Genomic DNA, 24683 nt, shown 5'->3' with positions numbered 1-24683 from the left:
AATACCAATGTGTGGAGTCTCCTTAACGTAATCATGATGCCTGCAGTGGAGGGGGAAGCAGAGTTAGTGGCGGCGATGGACGCAGAGAAGGCCTTCGATAGGGTGGAGTGGGGACCTCTGGGAAGTGTTGAGGAGGTTTGGGTTCGGGGAGGGGTTCATTAGTTGGGTTAGGCTACTTTACGAAGCCCCGGTGGAGAGTGTGGCCATGAATCAGAGGAGGTCGGAATACTTTCGGCTGTACCGGGGGACGAGGCAGGGGTGCCCCCTATTAGAACATAGAACATAGAAAATACAGCACAGAACAGGCCCTTCGGCCCACGATGTTGTGCCGAACCTTTGTCCTAGATTAATCATAGATTATCATTGAATTTACAGTGCAGGAGGCCATTCGGCCCTTTGAGTGTGCACCAGCTCTTGGAAAGAGCACCCTACCCAAACTCAACACCTCCACCCAACACCAAGGGCAATTTGGACATTAAGGGCAATTTATCATTAGCCAATTCACCTAACCCGCACATCTTTGGACTGTGGGAGGAAACCGGAGCACCCGGAGGAAACCCACGCAGACACGGGGAGGACGTGCAGACTCCGCACAGACAATGACCCAAGCCGGAATCGAACCTGGGACCATGGATCTGTCAAGCAATTGTGCTATCCACAATGCTACCGTGCTGCCCTTAAGAACAAATAAATCTACACTATATCATTTTCCCGTAATCCATGTACCTATCCAACAGCTGCTTGAAGGTCCCTAATGTTGCCGACTCAACTACTTCCACAGGCAGTGCATTCCATGCCCCCACTACTCTCTGGGTAAAGAACCTACCTCTGATATCCCTCCTATATCTTCCACCTTTCACCTTAAATTTATGTCCCCTTGTAATGGTGTGTTCCACCTGGGGAAAAAGTCTCTGACTGTCTACTCTATCTATTCCCCTGATCATCTTATAAACCTCTATCAAGTCGCCCCTCATCCTTCTCCGCTCTAATGAGAAAAGGCCTAGCACCCTCAACCTTTCCTCGTAAGACCTACTCTCCATTCCAGGCAACATCCTGGTAAATCTTCTTTGCACCTTTTCCAGAGCTTCCACATCCTTCCTAAAATGAGGCGATCAGAACTGTACACAGTACTCCAAATGTGGCCTTACCAAAGTTTTGTACAGCTGCATCATCACCTCACGGCTCTTAAATTCAATCCCTCTGTTAATGAACGCGAGCACACCATAGGCCTTCTTCACAGCTCTATCCACTTGAGTGGCAACTTTCAAAGATGTATGAACATAGACCCCAAGGTCTCTCTGCTCCTCCACAATGCCAAGAACTCTACCGTATTCCGCATTCATATTTGTCCTTCCAAAATGGACAACCTCACACTTTTCAGGGTTAAACTCCATCTGCCACTTCTCAGCCCAGCTCTGCATCCTATCTATGTCTCTTTGCAGCCGACAACAGCCCTCCTTACTATCCACAACTCCACCAATCTTCGTATCGTCTGCAAATTTACTGACCCACCCTTCAACTCCCTCATCCAAGTCATTAATGAAAATCACAAACAGCAGAGGACCCAGAACTGATCCCTGCGGTACACCACTGGTAACTGGGATCCAGGCTGAATATTTACCATCCACCACCACTCTCTGACTTCTATCGGTTAGCCAGTTCGTTATCCAACTGGCCAAATTTCCCACTATCCCATGCCTCCTTACTTTGTGCAGAAGCCTACCATGGGGAACTTTATCAAATGCCTTACTAAAATCCATGTACACTACATCCACTGCTTTACCTTCATCCACATGCTTGGTCACCTCCTCAAAGAATTCAATAAGATTTGTAAGGCAAGACCTACCCCTCACAAATCCGTGCTGACTATCCCTAATCAAGCAGTGTCTTTCCAGATGCTCAGAAATCCTATCCTTCAGTACCCTTTCCATTACTTTGCCTACCACCGAAGTAAGACTAACTGGCCTGTAATTCCCAGGGTTATCCCTAGTTCCTTTTTTGAACAGGGGCACGACATTCGCCACTCTCCAATCCTCTGGTACCACCCCTGTTGACAGTGAGGACGAAAAGATAATTGCCAACGGCTCTGCAATTTCATCTCTTACTTCCCATAGAATCCTTGGATATATCCCGTCAGGCCCGGGGGACTTGTCTATCCTCAAGTTTTTCAAAATGCCCAACACATCTTCCTTCCTAACAAGTATTTCCTCGAGCTTACCAATCTGTTTCACACTGTCCTCTCCAACAATATCGCCCCTCTCATTTGTCAATACAGAAGAAAAGTACTCATCAAGACCTCTCCTATCTCTTCAGACTCAATACACAATCTCCCGCTACTGTCCTTGATCGGACCTACCCTCGCTCTAGTCATTCTCATATTTCTCACATATGTGTAAAAGGCCTTGGGGTTTTCCTTGATCCTACCCGCCAAAGATTGTTCATGCCCTCTCTTAGCTCTCCTAATCCCTTTCTTCAGTTCCCTCCTGGCTATCTTGCATCCCTCCAATGCCCTGTCTGAACCTTGTTTCCTCAGCCTTACATAAGTCACCTTTTTCCTCTTAACAAGACATTCAACCTCTCTTGTCAACCATGGTTCCCTCACTCGACCATCTCTTCCCTGCCTGACAGGGACATACATATCAAGGACACGTAGCACCTGTTCCTTGAACAAGTTCCACATTTCACTTGTGTCCTTCCCTGCCAGCCTATGTTCCCAACTTATGCACTTCAATTCTTGTCTGACAACATCGTATTTACCCTTCCCCCAATTGTAAACCTTGCCCTTGCTATTTGCATTGGCAATTGAGCCTTTGGCTATGGCTCTAAGGAAGTCCAGGAACTGGAGGGGACCGGGTTTTGTTGTATGCCGATGACCTGTTACTGTATGTGGCGGACCCAGTGGGGGGGGGGGGGGGGGGGGGGGGGGGGATGCCGGAGGTGATGCGGATCCTCAGGGAGTTTGGGGACTTTTCCGGGTATAAGCTCAACGTGGGGAAGAGTGAGCTCTTCGTGGTACACCCAGGGGACCAGGGAAGGGGGATAGACGAGCTACCACTGAAGAGGGCAGAATGGAGTTTTCAGTATCTGGGGATCCAGGTGGCCAGGAGCTGGGGGGCCCTACACAAGCTCAACTTGACGAGGCTGGTGGAGCAGATGGAGGAGGAGTTTAAAAGGTGGGATATGCTGCCACTCTCCTTGGCAGGTAGGGTACAGTCGGTGAAGATGACGGTGCTCCCGAGGTTCCTTTTTATATTCCAGTGCCTCCCCATCCTGATCCCCAAGGCCTTTTTTAAGCGGGTTAGTAGCAGCATCATAGGATTCGTGTGGGCAAAAAAGACCCCTAGGGTGAGAAGGGTGTTTCTGGAGCAGAGTACGGACAGAGGTGGGTTAGCGTTACCTAATCTATGTGGCGATGATACGCAAGTAGGTAATGGAGGGGGAGGGGGCAGCGTGGAGGAGGCTGGAGATGGCATCCTGTGTGAGCACGAGTCTGGGAGCGCTGGTGCCACCACCGTTGCAGTTCCCGCCGACTAGGTACACCACGGGTCCAGTTGTGGCGGCGACTTTGAAAATTTGGGGGCAGTGGAGGCGCCACAGGGGTGAGGTAGAGGCTTCGGTTTGGTCCCCGATCCGGGAGAACCATCGGTTCGCCCCGGGGAGAATGGATGGAGGGTTCCTGAGCTGGCACAGGGCAGGAATTAGAAGGATGGGGCACCTGTTTTTAGATGGGACGTTTGCGAGCCTTGGGGCGCTGGAGGAAACATTCGGGCTTCCCCCCGGAAATGCCTTCAGGTACATGCAGGTAAGGGCGTTTGTAAGATGGCAGGAGAGGGAGTTCCTGCTGCTTCCAGCACTCAGGATCCAGGATAGGGTGCTCTCGGGGGTGTGGGTTGGAGAGGGCAGGGTCTCGGCGATCTACCAGGAGATGCAGGAGGAGGAGGAGACCTCGGTGGAGGAGCTAAAGGGTAAATGGGAGGAGGAGCTTGGGGAGGAGATAGACGAGGGTACGTGGGCGGACGCCCTGGGTAGGGTTGATTCTTCCTCCTCTTGCGCCAGGCTTAGCCTGATACAATTTAAGTTTCATCACAGAGCGCATGACAGGGGCGAGGCTGAGCTGGTTCTTTGGGGTGGAAGACAGGTGTGGGAAGTGCTCGGGGAGCCCAGCAAATCATACCCATATGTTCTGGGCGTGCCCGGCGCTGGATGGGTTCTGGAGGGGTATTGCGAGGACGATGTCTTAAGGTGGTGAACACCCAGGTTAAGCCGAGCTGGGGATTAGCACTATTTGGGGTATCGGACGAGCCGGGAGTGCAGGAGGCGAAAGATGCTGGTATTCTGGCCTTTGCGTCCCTGGTAGCCCGGCGGAGGATTCTGCTACAGTGGAAGGATGCAAGGCCCCTGAGCGTGGAAGCCTGGATCAGCGACATGGCAGGGTTCATTAAATTGGAGAGGGTAAAATTTGCCTTGAAAGGGTCTATGCAAGGGTTCTTCAGGCGGTGGCAACCGTTCCTAGACTTTCTAGCGGAGTGTTAGGAAGAGGTCAGCAGCAGCAGCAACCCAGAGGGGGTGGGGGGGGGGTACTTTGTGTTTTCTACTGTGTTTATTATAGCTTAATGGGGGGTTTGTATATTGGGGGAATTAGTGATGTAGTTGTAAGATGTTTATTTATGTGTTCTTTGTTTCTCTTTTTTCTGTAAGTGGGGGGTTTGTTGAAAATATGTAAAAATTTGAATAAAAATATTTCTTTTAAAAAAAGTGGATGCATCAAGGAAAAAAATCAGGGAAGGACACAGAGGGAGACAGTTGGAAGAAAAAGAATGCATCAGGAGACAGATTGATGCATATCCTCGAGTCACTGCAATTTGTGGCAGCAGACAGGTGGTGGAACCTATTTTTGAGAATTGATATGTTTACCATAGAATCCCTACAGTGCAGGAGACCATTCGGCCCATCACGACTGCATGGACCCTCCAAAAGAGCACCCTACCTAAGCTCAATCCCTCGCCCTTGCCCCTAGGGGCAATTTAGCGCGGCCAATCCACCTAACCTGCACATCTTTTGACTGTGGGAGGAAACCAGTGCACCCGGAGAAAAACCCACGCAGATACAGGGAGAACATGCACACTCCACACTGAGTCACCCAAGGTCAGAATCAAACCCAGATCCCTGGCACTGAGGCAGCAGTGCTGAGCAGTGCCACCATGGCCTTAAATATATAGTAATAAAGTATAAAATATGCACAAAATAAAGTATGAAGTATTAAATATAATATAATTGTTAAACTCTTATGAAAATTAAAACATTATTCCATCAATTAAAAAAATAGAAGAGTGCTTACCTTTTGAAGATCACCTGTGAAATATGCAATAGCCATAGAAGGCAAAATCATGAAGAAGGCATTGTAATAAAGTAGCCCGTATTTACCCAACTCCTAAAAAGAAACCACAGTAATCAGTAAAATCACAAAAAACAGTGGGATCTGGGTAGTGCAGTAGAATAATAATAGCCTTTAATTTCTGAGAACAAGTTTGAATTGTATGGGAGGAGGGTTTCTTGCCAACCACTTTGGAATGGAGTTCAAACATGGTCATCAATCTCAGTCCCTTCAGTTAAGGATGCACAGCATAAAAACTAATTCGATACTATTCTCTACCTCACTTGTTTGGTTAACATGGAAAATGGAAAAATGTCACATTTGGGCAGTACAAGACACACACACATCCCTTTGGGAGAGAAGAGTGTGATTTTTACTCTGCATCTGACATTGGCCATTCAAGATAGACCACAAGACCATAATAATAATCTTTATTATTGTCAAAAGTAGGCTTACATGAACACTGCAATGAAGTTACTGTGAAAATCCCCCAGTCGCCACACTCCGGCGCCTGTTCAGATGCAGTGAGGGAGAATTCAGAATGTCCAATTCACCTAACAAGCGTGCCTTTCAGGACTTATGGGAGGAAACCGGAGCACCCGGAGGAACCCCACCCAGACACGGGGAGGACGTGCAGTCTCCACATAGACAGTGACCCAAGCCGGGAATCGAACCTGGGACCCTAGTGCTGTGAAGCAACGGTGCTAACCACTGTTACCGAAGACATAGGAGCAGAATTAGGCTATTCAGCCCCTTGAGTCTGCTACGCCATTAAATCATGGCCGATATGTTTCTGATCTCTGTTCTCCTGGCTTCTCCCCATAACCCCTGATCCCCTTATTAATCAAGAACCTATCTATCTCGGTCTTAAAGACACTTAGTGATTTGGCCTCCACAGCCTTCTGTGGCAAAGAGTTCCACAGGTTAACCAGCCTTTCTCTGAAGAAATTCCTCCTCAGCCGTGTTTTAAAGGATCGGCCCTTTAGTCTGAGATTGTGCCCCCTGGTTCTAGTTTTTCCTACTAGTGGAAACATCCTCTCCACGCTCACTTTATCCAGGCCTCGCAGTATCCTGTAAGTTTCAATAAGATTCTCCCCTCATCCTTCTAAACTCCAATGACTACAGACCCGGAATCCTCAACCGTTCCTCATAAGACAAGCTCTTCATTCCAGGGATCATGCTTTTGAACCTCCTCTGGACCCTTTCCAAGGCCAGCATATGCTTCTTTAGATACGGGACCCATACCTGCTCACAATACTCCAAATGGGGTCTGACCAGGGACGTATACAGCTTCAGAAGTACATCCCTGCTCTTGTATTCTAGCCCTCTCGACATGCTAACATTGCATTTGCTTTCCTAACTGCCGACTGAACCTGCAGATTAACCTTGAGTATCTTGAACAAGAACTCTCAAGTCCCTTTGTGCTTCTGATTTCCTAAGCATTTTCCATTTAGAAAATAGTCGGTGCCTCCATTCCGCCTTCCGAAGTGCATAACCTCACATTTTTCACATTGTATTCTATCTGCCACTTCTTTGCCCACTCTTCTCGCCTGTCCCAAGTCCTTCTGCAGCCCCCCCTGCTTCCTCAATACTACCTGTCCTTCGACATATCTTTGTATCATCTGCAAACTTAGCAACATGCCTTCAGTTCCTTCTTCCAATCATTAATGTATATTGAAGGAATGCTGCAGGAGACTCACTTGAGGGTGAAGGACTCGAAGGGTAGCGGTAATGGTGAGCAAAAGAGTACGTTTCCAGATGGAGAATGTGGTTGCAGATCAGGGGGGGTAGATAGGTGATTGTGACAGGGGCGCTGGAGGGGAGGTTAGTGGCGCTGGTAAGTGTATGCCGTCCCAATTGGGACGATGTGGGATTCGCGAAGGTGGTGTTTGGGGCCATCCCTGACTTGGACACGAGCTGATAGCGCGGGGGGGCTGAAACTTGGTGCAGGAGCCAAGGTTGGACAGGTAATGGCCAAGCCTGCTGGTCCCATCGGGGGGGGTGGGCGAAGACATTGGCTGGGCTAATGGTGGAAATGGGAGGGGTGGATCCTTGGGTGGTTTCTGCACCTGAGGGAGCGCGAGTACTCATTATTTTCTCGGCAGTCCATAAGGTATACTCATAGATCGACTTTTTCGTGGTGGGGAAGGCTTTGTTGACTGGGGTTAAGGGGTCGGAATACTCGGCAATTGCAGTATCAGATCACGCTCCGCATTGGGTGGACATGGTATTGGAGAAGGGGGTAGCGCAGAGGCCGGGTGGAAATGAGATGTGGGGCTTTTGGGGAACCACCGGTTCGGTGACAAATTTGAAAAGGTAATTGAGGAATATGTAGGTTTCAACTGTACGGGTGAGGTGTCGAAAGCGGTTGTCTGGGAGGCTCTAAAGGCGGTGGTGAGGGGTGAGTTTAAGGCCAGAGTGGACAAAGAGGAGAGGTTGGAGCGGCAGAGGGTAATAGATGAGATGTTGGAGGTAGATAGGAGTTATGCAGAAGATGGGGACCCAGCAAAGTTGGAAAAGAGGAAGGAACTACAGACGAGCTTTGACCAACTATCTATCAGGAAGGCGGTGCGCCAACTGAGGCGAGCAAGGGGTGCAGTTTACGAGCATGGAGGTAAGGGAAATTGTTCAGGTGAGGGAGAGGGCAGGGAAGTTGATGGTGGCTCCGGATCTGATTAACAAGTTCTTTGAGGAATTCTATGAGACGGTTGTACAGGTCGGAGCCACCTGGGGGAGACCGGGAGATGCAGGAATTTCTAGATGGGTTGCAGTACCCGAGGTTAGGGGAGGGGTACAGGGCTACATTAGAAGGAGCAATAGTGGAGCAGGAGATAAAAGATGCGATTGGGAGGATGCAGTCGGGGAAGGTGGCAGGGCCAGATGGGTTTCCGGTGGAATATATATATTTTTTAAATTTTAGAGTACCCAATTCATTTTTTCCAATTAAGGGGCAATTTAGCATGGCCAATCCGCCTAACCTGCACACCTCTGTGGGGGTGAAACCCACGCAATCACGGGGAGAATGTGCAAACTCCACACGGATAGTGACCCAGAGCCGGGATCGAACCTGGGGCCTCAGCGCAATGAGGCAACAGGGAAAACCCACTGCGCCACCGTGCAGCCCCGGTTTCCGGAGGAATATTATAAAGAATTCAAGGATAAGCTGACAACCCCTGATGGTGGGGATGTTTGAAGAGGCGACAGGTGAGGGCGTGTTGCCACAAACTTTGGGGCAGGCATTGATTTCCCTGTTGCTTAAAAAAGATAAGGACCCGACAGTGTGGGTCCTATAGACCCATATCACTTTTAAATGTGGATGCAAAAGTATTGGCGAAGGTACTGGCGGGTAGGCTGAAGGAGTGCCTCCCGAAGGTTATAGGTGAAGATCAGACAGGGTTCGTGAGAGGGAGGCAGCTCTTTTAAACGTTAGAATGGTATTGAACGTGGTTATGGCACCGGCGCTGGGGAAGGAAACAGAGGTGGTTGTGGCATTGGACGCTGAGAAAGCGTTTGAACGGTTAGAATGGGAGTACTTGATGGCAGTTCTGGAGCTGGGGGGGGGGGGGGGGTGCGACGACGACAGAGCATAGGGTGTCCTTGTATGCCGATGACTTGCTATATGTGTCAGAATCGAATGTGTCAATAGGGGGAATATTGGAGCTGCTTCGGACGTTTGGGTCTTTCTCGGGATACAAACTAAATCTAGACGAGTGAGTATTTTGTGGTGTCTCGGCCGGGGGTGGGGGTCTGCCATTCCGTAGGGCAGGGGCTCACTTTAGATACCTGGAGGTACAGGTTGCCCGGGGGCTGGGGGGGGGGGGGGGGGGTGCTCCGCTGGTACAACATTTCTAGTTTGGTGGAGAGAGTGAAAGCTGATCTGGCAAGGTGAGATGGCCTATTTCTGTTTATTTTCCAATGTCTGCCGATTTTCCTGCCAAAGACATTTTTCAGAGAGAGTGAAGGAATGATTACTTCGTTCATATGGGGAGGGAAGGTGGCCAGAGTTAGAAGGAGCTGCTACAAAGGGGAAGGCAGGCAGGGGGTTTAGGTCTTCCGAACCCGATGTATTATTACTGGGCAGTGAATGTGGAGAAGGTGCGATGCTGGGTCAGAGGGGTTAATTCCCAGTGGGTCAGAATGGAGAATTTGTGCAGGGGGTCAGGATTGAAGGCACTAGCAACAGCACCAAATACTCAGGGAGTCTGGCAATAAAAGCTTCATTGAGAATTTGGAGGCAGTTTCGCCAACACTTCGGGTTGGGGGCAGGGTCAAGGGAAATGCCGATTCAGGTGAACCACAGATTTGAGCCAGGGAAGTGGGATGGAAATTTTCGGAAATGGGAGGAGAAGAGGATTAAGACACAAAAAGATTTGTTTCTTAGGGGTCGGTTTGCAGGATTGAAGGAGCTGGAAGCGAAGTATGGGCTGGAGCAGGGAGAAATGTTTAGATACATGCAAGTTTGAGATTTTGCCAGAAAGGAGATACAGAGCTTCCCGGTGGAGCCGGCCTCCACATTGCTGGAGGACGTGCTGATGACAGGGGGACTGGAGAAGGGGGTAGTGTCTTCGGTTTACAGAGCTATTTTGGAAGAGGAGAAGGCACCACTGGAAGGGATCAAAGCAAAGTGGGAGGAAGAGTTGGGAGAGGATATGGAGGAGGGGTTCTGGTGTGAGGTGCTCCGGAGAGTGAACGCCTCCACCTAGTGTGCGAGGTTGGGGCTGATACAGCTGAAGGTGGTAAACAGAGGGTGAGGATGTGCCGATTCTTTGAAGGAGAAGAAGATGTGTGTGAACGTTGCCGGGGTGGGGGGGGCGCTAATCACATTCATATGCTTTGTTTCTGTCCAAAGCTGGAGGATTACTGGAAGGTGGTGACATTTAAGGGGCATCTTGACAAATACATGAATAGGAATAGAGGGATACGGACCCAGGAAGTGTAGAAGATTGTAGTTTAGTCGGGCAGCATGGTCGGCATGGGCTTGGAGGGCCTGTTCCTGTGCTGTACATTTCTTTGTTTGTGGTTTTTAAAGAGTAATCTCTAAAGTGGTGCACGTGAAGCTGGACCCTGGCCATCGGGAGGCCATATTAGGGGTGTCAGACCAGCCGGGCTTGGAAACGGGTGCGGAGGCAGATGTTGATCGCCTGAAGGCAGATCCTGATGGGTTGGAGAGCAACCTCTCCACCCTGTGCCCTGGCGTGGCGGGGGGACCTGTTGGAATTCTGGACTCTTGAGAAGGTTAAGTTTGAACTGAGGGGAAGGATGGAGGGGTTCGACAATTCATGGACATTATTCATTATGCACTTTCAAGAACTGGATAACATCGAACATTAGTTGGGAGGGGGACTGTGTGTGTTAATGGTGACTATAGGTGATTCCTGATTCCTTTTTGTCATTTGTTTTTGTGAACATGCGGACTATTGCTTGGGGTTTGGTGGGAGGATGGGATCGTTGTTATTGACATGGGGATTGACATATTTGTTAATGATTATTGTTTACTGTTGGTGGGTGAAAATTTGGGAGAAAATGTGAAAAAGGAGAATAAAAAAATATATATTTTTAAATCAATGAATATTGTGAAAAGGTGTGGCCCCAGCACAGACCCCCTGAGGCACACCACTAGTCATCAGCTGCCAACCTGAAAAAGACCTATTTTATCCCCACTCTCTGCCTTCTGCTAGTCAGCCAATCTTCTATCCATGCCAGGATGTTACCCTTAACACCATGGGCTCCTAACTTATTTAATACTCTCCTATGCGGCACCTCATCAAAGACCTTCTGAAAATCTAAATAAATCACATCCATTGATTCTCCTTTGTCTAACTTTCTTGTTAGCTCCTCAAAGAACTCTTAACAGATGTCAGACATGACCTCTCCATGCTGACTCAATCCTATTTTATCATGCACTTCCTAGTACTCGGCAATCTCATCTTTAATAATGGACTCTTAAATCTTGTCAATGCATGAAGTCAGGCTAACCGGCCTATAATTTCCCATCTTCTGCCTCCCTCCCTTCTTAAACAGCAGTGTTATATTAGCTACTTTCCAGTCGTCTGGGACCCTCCTTGCCTCCAGCAATTCCTGAAAGATCATCACCAATGCCTCGGCAATCTCCTCTGCTCACTCCTTCAGAACCCTGGGGTGTAATCCATCCGCTCCAATAGCAATAGCAAGGAATAGCACGTCTTCTATTCCTCAGCACAAACATCTTTCAAACCTCAGCACAGGAACATAAACGGACATGAAACAGTAGCAAAAGGGTTTGTTGCATCCAGAATTTCCATCCATGGAATTCTTGGTTGCAGTTGGGCCATTAAAGCTGTACGTTGAGCCAAGGTCAGGTACTTACTGACAAAAATACCAAGAATGATTTTTGGGAGCTGGTCTGTTTCAGCGCTGCATTGGTATACACTAGGAAACAGAGAGCTCAGTTACAGAAAAACACACTTCCAGTACAATTCTCCATATCATCGAGTTTACAGTGCGGAAGGAGGCCATTCAGCCTATCGAGTCTGCACCGGCTCTTGGAAAGAGCACACAACTCAAGTCCACACTCCAGCCTATCCCCGCAACCCAGTAACCCCACTTAACCTTTTTTTTGGACACCGGGGGTAATTTAGCATGGCCAATCCACTTAACCTGCACATCCTTGGACTGTGGGAGGAAACCTGAGCACCCGGAGGAAACTCACGCAGACACGGGAATAATGTGCGGACTCCACACAGACAGTGGCCCAAGTCGGGAATCGAACCTGGGACCATGGAGCTGTGATGCAACTGTGCTATCCACAATGCTACCGTGCTGCCCATATCAATGACATCCATTGCTTGTAAGTGAAGAGTACCGACTTCTATGTGGACTCGCATCAATAAAGATGAAACTGGTCAAAACGTATTCCACTCCAGGCTCAGGAAAGGGAATCTAAACTGTATTAAAACATGGATCCAAGGGGTAAATATGTAGCCCACTGACTTTACTGCACCATACAGTTTGCTTTCTCAATCAACATTCTGAAGCAAAACCTGTAATTGGTTCCACAATTAAGGATTTTTAAACAAATTGCCCCGCTTTTCCCTATGAATTCCAAGGCTGCTCTGCAGAAACCACAGTAAGATTAGCAATAGTTAGCATTGTTAATGTGACTAAGTTAACTTCCATGAGAAAGACATCTCACTTACGATTTGTTGTTCCGAAGCTTTAGGTCAAACTTACTTTATTTGCTATTATAACTCAGGCCTAGTCTGATGTCCTGTCTGTAGACCGATTGGTCATCTGATGACCTGGTTACAAAAGCGATCACGTATGGACAGCGTGGGAATTACTCCCAGGAGCATGGGTAGGTACAAGCATGAAGTAGCTGTTAAAGCTAGTGAATAAACTACTCTAAGTCCTTGTTGTTTGTGATTTGGAACTATAGTGTTCGTAATATCCACACAAGGACTTTGTCGCATCGATCTGCTCATCTTTGATGAAAAACATTGTATATATTGGGAAAAGTTTGAGAAATGGTGATTTGAGTAGTTTGCTTTCCAGATGGAGGGTGAAAAAAAGAGGACCCTGAAATAATTCTAAAAAGGTTTGAGAATATGAAATGAAATGAAAATCGCTTATTGTCACAAGTAGGTTTCAAATTAAATTACTGTGAAAAGCCCCTAGTCGCCACATTCCGGTGCCTGTCCGGGGAGGCTGGTACGGGAATTGAACCCGCACTGCAGGCAGTGTTCTGCTTTACAAGCGAGCTGTTTAGCCCACTGTGCTAAACCAGCCTCATAAAACATATAATCCCTGACAGACATGCATTCAATTCAACAAACCAAGAGAGCTGAATCAATACAATTTTACCCAGCCACCCTGAAAGCCTTGGCAAAGAAATATGCATTTGGAATTCTCACTGGTTAACTAATCTGGGATCGAATAGTTTATGGCATTCAGTGAGTTAGTCTGCAAGCAGTTGCTTGAAGAGAAAGATCTAATGGTACAAACAGACATTAATATCGGAATTTTAAATGAACAATCATAAAAAAAAGATTTTAAGCAGGAAACAAAAATATTTGCTGTACAGGTATTGCCCTGCACCCTGCTCCAACTGCAGCATGCAACAAAAAGTTTTGGGGGGGAGGGGGTTGGAGGATGAGACGACGAGGGGTGGAAAGATGAGATGAGCTATGCACCAGCTGTAATAGTTTAATCTGTAACTCACCATGCATTTAAAGATAGTTGGTCTGTTTAATTGTATATTACAAAATGCTCTGTAGTTTCCGATGGCACATATTGTTACATCTCATGCCGCCAGGTGTTCCGACTAAACAGGGAAGATGTAGACCGAGTGGTCACATGATGACCCGGCTACAAAGAAGGTCACATGTGGGGATTGCACGGGTATCCCCGGGAGCAAAAGCAGAGTATAAGCACGAAGTAGCTGCGAAGCTAGTGAAAAAACTACTCTTCCCTACATTCCTCCTATTGCTAGTTGTTACGAAGATGTGCTATATAGAATATTAATTTGTAAATGCCACCTGTTTGATACAACATAGAACATTTTTGAAGAGAACATTTTATGCTAAACAAAGATACTAGTCTACAACAGCTACTAAGTTGCATTTGTGAAGGTCACAAGCCATTTTATAGAGAGACAAGTCTACTGGCTCTTAGAGAGACAATGAGTAAGAGACGATGGGTAAGATGAGCTCCAGGCAGAAACCAGAGGTTCTTGGGTGTAGAATTTATTGGGCGGGATCCTCCGCTTCACTGGTAGCACTCTCATGACTGTGGATTTCCCATGGCGTGGGGGTGGCCACAATGGGAAAGCCATTGGCTAGCTGCCGGGACAAAGGATCCCGCTGCCGGTGGGGGCATGCTATGCCAGAAAACCGGTCTGGTGGGATAGAGAATCACACCCATTAGATATGAACAGTCAGAACATACTTTACATGGATGGTGAGTTACGGATTAAACTATTACAGCTGGTGCATAGCTCAACACATCTTTCCACCCCTCGTCTTCTCATCCTCCAACACCCCCTCCCCCCAAACTTTTCTTTGTATGCAAAACGTTGTATGCTGGCCACTGCATTTGGAGCAGGGTGCAGGGCAATACCTGTACAGCAAGTATTTTTGTTTCCTGCTTAAAATCTTTTTTTTCTTTTTTTAAGACAACAGCCTTCCCCACGGCCCCCTCCCCTACCTCTCTGAAAAAGCTGAGCCCCGTTTGCGGTTTGTAAAGTCACAAGAAGACCTCATTGCTGCAAACAGAGTCTTAAAGAAGGATTCTAACTCAACACCACTGTTTTCAGGGAAAAAAAAACAACCACAACTGCGTCAGAAAGAAACCAAATTCCAGCAGCCATTGCGGAAAGTGACTCTCTAGCTGTGAACAAGCATTTGGACAAATCATTAATAATTTTTCTGACTTTACCTTTGTTAAACTCAGCCAACATTTGATAAGTTTTACTCTGGCACCTGTTCGGGTACACTGAGGGAGAATTCAGAATGTCTAATTCACCTAACCTATAAGCATGCAGGCGGTAAAGAAGGCTAATGGTGTGTTGGCCTTCACTGTGAGAGGTTGAGTACAGAAGCAGGAGTGTGTTGCTGCAATTATACAGGGCCTTGGTGAGGTCACACCTAGAAGTGTGTGCAGTTTTGGTCTCCTTTTCTGAGGAAGGATGTTCTTGTTCTCAAGGGAGTGCAGCGAAGGTTTACCAGATTTATTCTGGGGATGGCGGGACTGTCATACGAGGACAGATTGACTAGGTTAGGATTGTTCTCGCTGGAGTTCAGAAGAATGACAAGGGATCTCATACAGACTTATAAAATTCGAACAGGACTAGACAGGGTAGATGCAGGGAAGATGTTCCCAATGGTGGCCATGTCCAGAACCCGGGGTCACAGTCTGAAGACTCAGGGTAAACCATTTCGGACAGAGATGAGGAGGCATTTCTTCACCCAAAAAGAGTGGTGAGCCTGTGGAATTCATAACCACAGGAAGTAGTTGATGCTAAAACATTGAATATATTCAAGAGGTGGCTAGTTATAGCACTTGGGGCGAATGGGATCAAAGGCTATGGGGAGAAAGCAGGATTAGGCTATTGAGTTGGATGATCAGCCATGATTGTGATAAATGGCGGAGCAGGCTCGAAAGGCCAAAAGGCCCCCTCCTGCTTCCTATTTTCAATGTATCTATGAAAGGAGACAAAAGAGGAGGGGTTGTCGCAAATTTAATCAGGGAATCGATTACAGCACCACGGAGGGACGGCATCTTAGAAGGCTCTTCAACTGAAGACGTATGGGTAGAACTTAAGAACCAAAAAGGAGCAATCACATTAAGAGCGTTTAACAGGCCCCCTAAACGTCCGAGAGAAAGAGAAGAGCAGATAGATACGTTAGCAAATTTCAGAGAACTGTTATAGTGGGGGATTTAAACTTCCACTATTAACTGGGGTAGCCAGTAATTATTAAAATGCATGAAGAACTTTTTAAGCCAGTCCGTAGAAGGACCAAGAGAGTCCTGGACTTAATTTTTGGGATATAAAGCATTGGATAAGGAGAAAAAGGGAGGTTTATGGCAGATATTGAGGACTCAAAACAGAAGTCCTAGAGGCATATAGAATGTGCAAGAGGAACTTAAAAAGGAAGTTAGGAGAGTGAAAAGGGGACATGAAAGGATACTTGCAGGTAAAATAAAGGAAAATCCAAAGTTGTTTTTCTGTAAAAGGATAACTAGAGAAAGAGTAAGGCCCATTAAGGACTACAGTGGTAATTTGTGTGTAGAGCCAGAGGATGTTGCAGTGTTCTAAATGAGTACTGTGTCAGTGTTCACTTGCGAGAAGGACAGTTTTGGGATAGAAATCAGGGAGACGGACGGTAATAAAATTAAAGAGATTAACATAAGATAGGCGATTCGGAGTGGTCTGGCAGGTTTAAAAGTAGACAGGTCCAGGGCCAGATGAAATGTATCCTAGGCGGAGTGAGGCAAGGAAGGAAATAGCAGGAGCGCTGGCAATAATTTTCATTTCCACTCTGGCCACAGAAGAGGTGCCAAAGGACTGGAGGATAGCCCATGTGGTACCATTATTCAAGAAGGGATAAACCAGGAAACTACAGGCCAGCCAGTAACCTCAGTGGTGGGAAAACTATTGGAAGCAACTCTGAGACATATAATTAATCTGCATTTGGAGAGGCAGGAATTAATCAAGAACAGTCAGCATGGTTTTGTTAAGGGTAGGTCATGCCTGACCAACTTGATTGAATTTTTCGACCAGGTGTGTAGACAAGAGAAATACATTTGACATAGTCAGCAAGGCTTTTGATAAGGTCCCGCTGATAGTGAAGTTAAGAGCCCATGGGATCCAAGGAATGGATCCAAAATTAGCTTGTGGCAGGAAGCAGAGGGTGATGGTCAAGGGGTGTTTTCTGACTGGAAGCCGGTGTCCAGTGGGGTCCCACAGGGGTCAGTGTTGGGGCACTTGCTGTTTGTGCTTGATATAAAGGATTTATATATGAACGTAGGAGCGTTGATCAGCAAGTTTAAGGATGATACAAAAATTGGTGGATGGTAAATAGTGAAGAGGATAGCCTCAGATTGCAGGAGGATATAGGCAGGCTGGTCAGACGGGCTGATCAGGGGAAAATGGAATTCAATCCGGATACATGTGTGAGGGGATGCACTTGGGCAGGACAAACAAGGCAAGGGAATACATGACAAAATGGTAGGACCCTGGGAAGCACAGAGGATCAGAAAGATTTTGGTGTGCATCTATACCCGTTGCTTCAAGAAGACCACCATTATACCGGTGCCAAAGAAGAACCAGGCAACATGCCTCAATGACTACCGTCCGGTGGCTCTGACTTCAGTATTAATGAAGTGCTTCGAGAGGTTGTTTCGAGAGGTTGATTATAAAGCGCATCACCTCCATACTCCCAGAATACCTTGGTCCATTGCAATGCGCATACCGTCGCAACCGGTCCACAGCAGACTCCATTTCCCTGGCCCTACACTCATCCCTAGAGCATCTCGACAACAAGGACTCCTACATCAGACTCCTATTTATTGACTACAGCTCCGTCTTCAACACCATAATCCAGCCAAACTCATATCAAAGCTCCAAAACCTAGGAATTGGCTCCCCACTCTGCAACTGGATCCTCGATTTTCTGACCACAATCAGTAAGAATGAACAACAACACCTCCTCTCCAATAGTCCTCAATACCGGGGCCCCGCAAGGCTGCGTACTTAGCCCCCTACTCTACTCCCTGTACACACACGACTGTGTGGCAAAATTTGGTTCCAACTCCATCTACAAGTTTGCTGACGATAAGACCATAGTGGGCCGGATCACGAATAACGACGAGTCAGAATACAGGAGGGAGATAGAGAACCTAGTGGAGTGGTGCAGCGGGAATCATGCCGCGCCAGTCGCCACCCCCCCCCCCCCCCCGGGCGATTCTCCGGCCCACATTGGCAGGGCTGGGGGTGCCGGCGGGATGAAGTGGCGTGAACCACTCCGGCGTCGGGCCGCCCCAAAGGTGCGGATTGGATTTCTCTGCACCTTTAGGGGCCAAACCCTCGCCCGCGCCGAGTGGTTGGCGTGCCGCCGACCGGCGGGAAAGGCCTTTGGCACCAAGCCAGCTGGGGCCGAAAGGACTTCGCCGGGTGGCGGAAGTCCGTGCATGCGTTGAAGCGTCAGCGGCTGCGGACGTCATCCCCGCGCATGTGCGGGGGTGTCCCTTGCGCGTCGGCCATGGTGAAGACTGCGGCTGAGGCAGAGGGAAAAGAGTGCCCCACGGCACAGGCCCGCCCCAGATCGGTGGGCCCCAATCGGGGCCAGGCCACCGTGGGGGCACCCCCTCGGGCCAGATTGCCCCCCCCAGGACCCTGGCCGCGCCGCCTAGTCCCGCCGGAAAGAGAGGTGGTTTGATTCTCGCCGGCGGGACAGGCATTCCAGCAGCGGGACTTCGGCCCATTGTGGGCCGGAGAATCGCCGGGGGGGGGGGGGGGGGGGGGGTGCGTGCGCGACATGATTCCCGCCCCCGCCGAGTATCCAGTGCCGGAGAATTCGGCAACCAGCGGGGGCGGGATTCACGCCAGCCCCCAGCGATTCTCTGACCCGGCGGGGGGTCGGAGAAGCCCGCCCCATATGTTAATTCACGGGAAGATACTAAACACTAGAGATTCTATCGAGGAGGAGAAATTGAGATAATTTCTAGTGAAGTTGAGATTCAACAAATGTTTTAAAATTATTTGATAAGGTGAATGGAGGAAGAGTATTTTTTCTGCAAACATTTTCAGCAAGAAGTGCCCCGCAGATGATCAATCTTGACCTCCTCCTGTGGTGCCCACCATTGTAGATGGTACTATCCAGACAATTCAATTCACTCACATTCCATGCTTCTCATCCCAAAGTGCATCAGTCACATCACATTGTATTCATATATTAAAGTGAACCTGTCACCGGTCCACTATATTCTCCTAAAGTCTCTATTCATCCTCCTTGCTGTTTCGAAAATCGTCCGATTTTACTGTTCGCAAATTCTGAAAGAGTGCACCAAATACGAAACACTACAGCAACGGCAATGGGCCCCGTAACAACATCCGAACAATAGGACTGAAGATGTGATCCAAACTAGCCATGCCCAGTCAAGCTGCTCCAAAACAGCTACAATACTGGTATCTGCACCCCAAAATATGGAAAACTGTCAATGTACCTTTCCAACAAAAGTAGCAGGACAAATCTAATCTCCCCAATTACATCCTTACCAGTCTAGTCTCAATCAAAACCATTGAAGGTGTTAACGACAGTACTATTAAGCAGTGCTAACTCAGCAACAAACTGCTCACCGATGCTCGATTTGGATTCTGCTTGGGCTATGCAGCTGTGGACCTCATTACACCTCAGCTAAATTGTCTGCACTGTCCCCTCTTTCATGAAGACAGACACAAAGTATTCATTAAGAACCATTCCCACATCTTCTGCCTACAGATACAGCCAGAATGAGCTCGTGACGGTGCTTTATCTTCAGAGGTATCCTCATTAGTTTGTCAGAAAGCAGGAACTCTGGGTACAATGCAGAACAGCATCAGTAACTGTGAAGGAGAGAAAATCAGAACTGCATCCACACCAACAGCACCACACTGAGGGGCAATATTTATATAAATTTTATATCCACACACAATTTTGGCATGCACAATGCGACAAAGACAATGCAATATTAAGCCTTACTACAAAGTGGGAGAGGGCTGTCAGAAAGAAATTCATCAGTTCAACATCCTAATCTTTAACGTTATTCAGAAACTCCTTTTTGAAAATAACTTTTTTTTAAATGGAGATTCAATTCCAACAAACCCAGCACCAACGCTTAAATGAATGGCAACATGGGTGAAACTGTAATTTCCAAGATGACACTTCAGCATCCATTAAGAGGCTAGGAGGAAAAACTGGGAAGAGAAAACCTCATTTCACCACCCACCATTAAAAACAGGGTTTTATGCACGTCCTCCGTGCTCTTTTAAACCCGGTTGGGTGTTTTCTGGAGTATAGAAGTAAAAAAGAAAAACATATCTGATTACAACAACCTCAGAAAAAGACTTTGTGAATCATAGAATTTTAAGTGAAAATGCCAGAACCGCAGAATTGTGAACAGAAAAGTTTCACAGGAGCGGCAAGAAATTAATATTTAAAGATTTGAACTTTCAGCTTATTACAGCATAAACTTTCAACATTACTTTTGAAGGAATTTTTTTTTAAATGACTACTCACTTTTGACTCCAATTTTTGCTTGACGTAAGCTCCATTGGCAGCTGTTAATACATTATTTGTAAGAATGTATCCATATCCAAAAGAGTCAAATGCCATGTCAGAACTGGAGAAAAAATATTTTTTTTGTATTTCAGTTTGTACATTTAAACAGAAATACACACAAAACACTATTATTATATTTAGAATAGAAGTTAGAATATTTAAAATGAGACTCCCAGGAGAGACATTAATTAAGTATGGAAGCAAACACACTCCGTTTTATTATTTCAAGGATAGCATCAAAATCTTCACTACAATCCAATATTAAGTAAGTGTGCTTGTTCCAGGTTATGAAACCCAAACCCAAAGCACTTTGGGCGACAACCCTTTTTTCCAAAATCATTCAGTAACCTTTGCTAAACCTTATGAGGCTCAGGTTCCCCTCAACAGAAATTTTTAAAAAGAATTATGCGGGATTCCTAAAAATGGGCGTGTAGTTAATATTCTCATGCTTGATGTTACTAAAGGGGGAGAAAGGAGAGAAAATGGTTTCTCTCACAAAGGTGCTCCTCAGTTAAATCAACTGTACATTTGGTAAGGGCCAAACTTGACCGTCGATTCATTTTAGTAATAGGAGAGATCAATGGTAATTTTAACTTTGGATAAAAATTACTGATTTAAATTCAATTTGGTAACCAATCTTACTGGTCACCTGTTCATGAATTGAACAGATATAGCTCAAAGACATTGAGCCTATATTTGCCTCAGTTCACCAGAATTTGTTGATAATGTACATGTCTTGCGTGTGTTCAGGATACATCTCTTCAAATAATGCTGAAGTAGTGGAGAAGGTTGACTTCAAATTGTGTTTGAGAGTATAGCAATGGCTACCATTGCAGTCTATCTTATTAAAAATTAGCAGACAGGTGGATTTGAGCCAATCCTGGCCCAATATCCCTGAAAGGAAGAGAAAATGCTCACCAACAGTGTAGTGATATGCATAAACAAGTGTATGTGTAAATATATATAAGTCTCCGGTCAGTAGGTGTCAGTCAAGCAATAGCACGTGACACTATAGCCTGGCGGGAGTCTGGAGGATAAACCATTGTTTATCATGTCATGTTTGTATTAGTTCCAGTTTGATAGCATTAGTTTCTTACCGCCAATTTATTACACCATATTAAAATAAACTAGTCTTGAACTAGACATGCTTTAGTATTCTGCCTAAGTAACAAGGACATAACATGGTACCAGGAGTGGGGTGATCAAAAATGTAAAGATCAGGTGTGACGATTTGAAGGACAGTGTTCAAATTTGGTGAAACAGTGCCACAAGGAAAATGTGGATCATCGAAGGAAATCTCTGAAAATGCAAAACCAGTGCAAGAAGAGGGATAGTTTGAAAACTCCTGAACAACTTCTACTAATTGGTAATGTTGGTGGCAATGGGCGCGCATTGGTAGCAGCTCTAGGATTGCAGATTAAAGAAAGATAGCAATGTTGCTAACAGTAGCAGGCCCACAGGCCTGAGTAAATGAACAAACGGATGATAGTAAAAGCTTTGATGCAGTCAAAAAAAAATCGGCATTGCACGCCGAAAAATAAAACCTTGAGTGACATATATTTAGAACACGCATGCAGTAGACAGGCGAGTCCTTTGCTAGCTTTCTTACCAACCTCCAGTTAAAAGCAACTTTAAAATCCTCAATGATTTGGGATCAAATTGTCTTTCGAGTAATTGATGAGGTGCGTGAGCGTTTCTTATGGGAAAATGAGCTTCAGTTAGAAGACCCGATTAAGATTTGCCACGCTAGTGAACGAGCTGCGCAACATATCAGCACATTGAATGCACAAAGGTTTGGTGCAAAAAATTGGGAGTGATGCCGGCGCACTCAAAAATAAAACATGGTCTCAGCAGCGGTGGACATTTTAAACACTTGGCAGAAGTAGCCATTACATGTAAAAGATGTGAAAATAGGCACCCACCGAGGGAATGTCCAGCATATGGCAAAATTTGCACAAAGTGCAAAGGAAAAAATCATTTTGCGAAACAATGCTTCACAAGCAAAAAAGTTAATGCAGGGAAGTCAATTAATGCAATTGATGACATTAATTTGGAAGATACATTTTTTTATTGATGCAATCTTGGATGAACATAAGAATTAGGAGCAGGAGTAGGCCATCTGGCCCCTCGAGCCTGCTCCACCATTCAATGAGATCATGGCTGATCTTTTGTGGACTCAGCTCCACTTTCCGGCCCGAACACCATAACCCTTAATCCCTTTATTCTTCAAAAAACTATCTATCTTTATCTTAAAAACATTTAATGAAGGAGCCTCTACTGCTTCACTGGGCAAGGAATTCCATAGATTCACAACCCTTTGGGTGAAGAAGTTTCTCCTAAACTCAGTTCTAAATCTACTTCCCCTTATTTTGAGGCTATGCCTCAAAGACAGGGCAAACACAGCCAAAAGAATAAAATGTCTCCTACAAGAACAAAAAGTGATAAAAATGATAATGGAACAGTGACAAAGGACAAATGGACAGTTTCTTTGTTGATAAATTGATTGCTTATCTCTGTGAAGTTATAGCGAAAGCAAACCTCATAAGTATCAGCGATAGCAAGACTATGCAATTAAAACAGAGAATATTAAATAAACTGGTCTTCTTGAAGGACTGTAATGGTCAGAAATTTGACACATTGTACGTGTGAATTAATTGAATGTACAAGTAAAAGATAAAGTGCACAATTAAAATTCTTGATAGTAGCAGAAGATAGTGCATCGTTATTAGGTGAGGAAGCGTATGAAGCACTGGAACTGGTGAAACGAGTGCATAGCACTGACTGTGCACTGAACACACACAGTGGATCAGTGGAGTCCATTGTGCAGGTTTTTACAGAAATATTCCAGGGTTTTGGTGTTTTACCTTTCACTAACAAGATTCAATCCAAAAAGGATGCGTTGTCTAGAGCTACAACAGTACACGATGACAATCCTATTGGAGAGGATGTGCAGGTTCATGTGAATCTAATTACGGAAACACTACCAATGTCGGATGCAAAGTCAAAACTGATTTTTGAAGTAACAGAGAAGGATGAAGTATTACAAATGGGGATACATAATCTCAACAATTGATGGCCAAAAGGTTCATGTTCTACAATCAGATATAAGTGTAGCAAATGGTTTGTTACATAGGCAAGGGAGAATCGTAATTCCACAGTCTGTGCAAGCAAATACTACTAAAGGTTCAGTTGGGTCACCTTGGAATCGAGAAATGAAAGCGAAGAGCACAAGATATTGTCTATTGGCCAGGAATAAACAAAAGACATACAGGACATGGTGGAAAAGTGTACCACTTTCCAACAATATCAATATTGACAAGCAAAAGGAACCGATGAAAATAGGTGAAATTGTGTCAGTTCCTTGGCAAAAGGTTGTGATAGGCAGCAGAAATGTTGATGAATCGGAAACTATGAACAACTCTACCATGCCATACAAAGGAAAGAGCGAACAAAAAGATAAGAGATCAAATGGAATCTCAGAAGAAACAAAAGGAATATTATGACAAGTCTACCACGAGCCTGAAATCTTTTGAAACCAAATGACATGGTGAGTGGAGGATTCTGATGGCTGGTCAAAATGTGGTAAGATATTGCAGAAAACAGGTCCATGGTCCTACACTGTGATAACTGAGCAAGGAGAGGATGTATATGAGAGTTTACATTCATCGAAACCGACAAGCAGTGAACGAGTTAAATGTCAAGGTACAGAATGAAGTTCAGAACAATGATACAACCAGAGTAGATATAGCTACCAAAGTTCAGATATCTCACAGATTCACCAAAGTTGTTTTTAAAAATAAACTTAGAGTACCCAATTACTTTTTTCCCCCAATCAGGGGACTATTTAGTGTGGCCAACTAGAGAAACAAAGAAACCGGAACGGTTAAATCGGTGAATGGACAATAAACTGTACACAATATAAAATACATTAAGCTACATTGTCTCTTATCTTTTTGTTCGGGCCTTCCTTAGTATGGCATGGCAGAGTTGTTCGTAGTTCATCAATATTTCTGCTGCCGACAGACCACAACTTAATGGGGATGTTTCACAGCTTAGCAGTGCTAAATGTGGATCATCACAGTCCATAGTCGCCTTGTTAAGCATATATATATTTATTGAATTAATGTATTATATATTCTTCGAAATTTCAAGCAAAGGGGATGTAGTGATATGTACATGTGTGTGTTTGTCAATATGTATAGCCTCCGACCAGTAGGTATCAGGCAAGTAATAGCACGTGACACTGTAGGCTGGAGGGAGTCTGTAGCTCCGAAACAGAGAGAGACGCAGGCCAAGAGAGAGAGGGAGAGAGAGACGGAGGCCAAGAGAGAGAGGGAGAGAGAGACGCAGGCGGAGAGAGAGAGGGAGAGAGAGAGACGCAGGCGGAGAAAGAGAGAGACGCAGGCGGAGAGAGAGAGGGAGAGAGAGAGACGCAGGCGGAGAGAGAGAGGGAGAGAGAGAGACGCAGGCGGAGAGAGAGAGGGAGAGACGCAGGCGGAGAGGGAGAGGGAGAGA

General features: G+C 46.1%; 1 protein-coding gene across 1 annotated transcript in view; it reads right to left on the bottom strand.

Moving 5' to 3' along the window:
* The window catches only part of LOC140426389 (nucleotide sugar transporter SLC35D1-like), a 100135-nt gene that overhangs the window by 35276 nt on the left and 40176 nt on the right, over positions 1-24683 (bottom strand). The window contains 2 exon segments of the mRNA XM_072511085.1: positions 5339-5431; positions 20127-20229. Coding sequence (XP_072367186.1) covers positions 5339-5431; positions 20127-20229 — 196 coding nt within the window.

This window comes from Scyliorhinus torazame, chromosome 7 (assembly GCF_047496885.1).
Source record: "Scyliorhinus torazame isolate Kashiwa2021f chromosome 7, sScyTor2.1, whole genome shotgun sequence".
NCBI lineage: Eukaryota > Metazoa > Chordata > Chondrichthyes > Carcharhiniformes > Scyliorhinidae > Scyliorhinus > Scyliorhinus torazame.
Note: the sequence above shows the minus strand (reverse complement) of the source record. Positions and strands in the feature narration are given on the sequence as shown.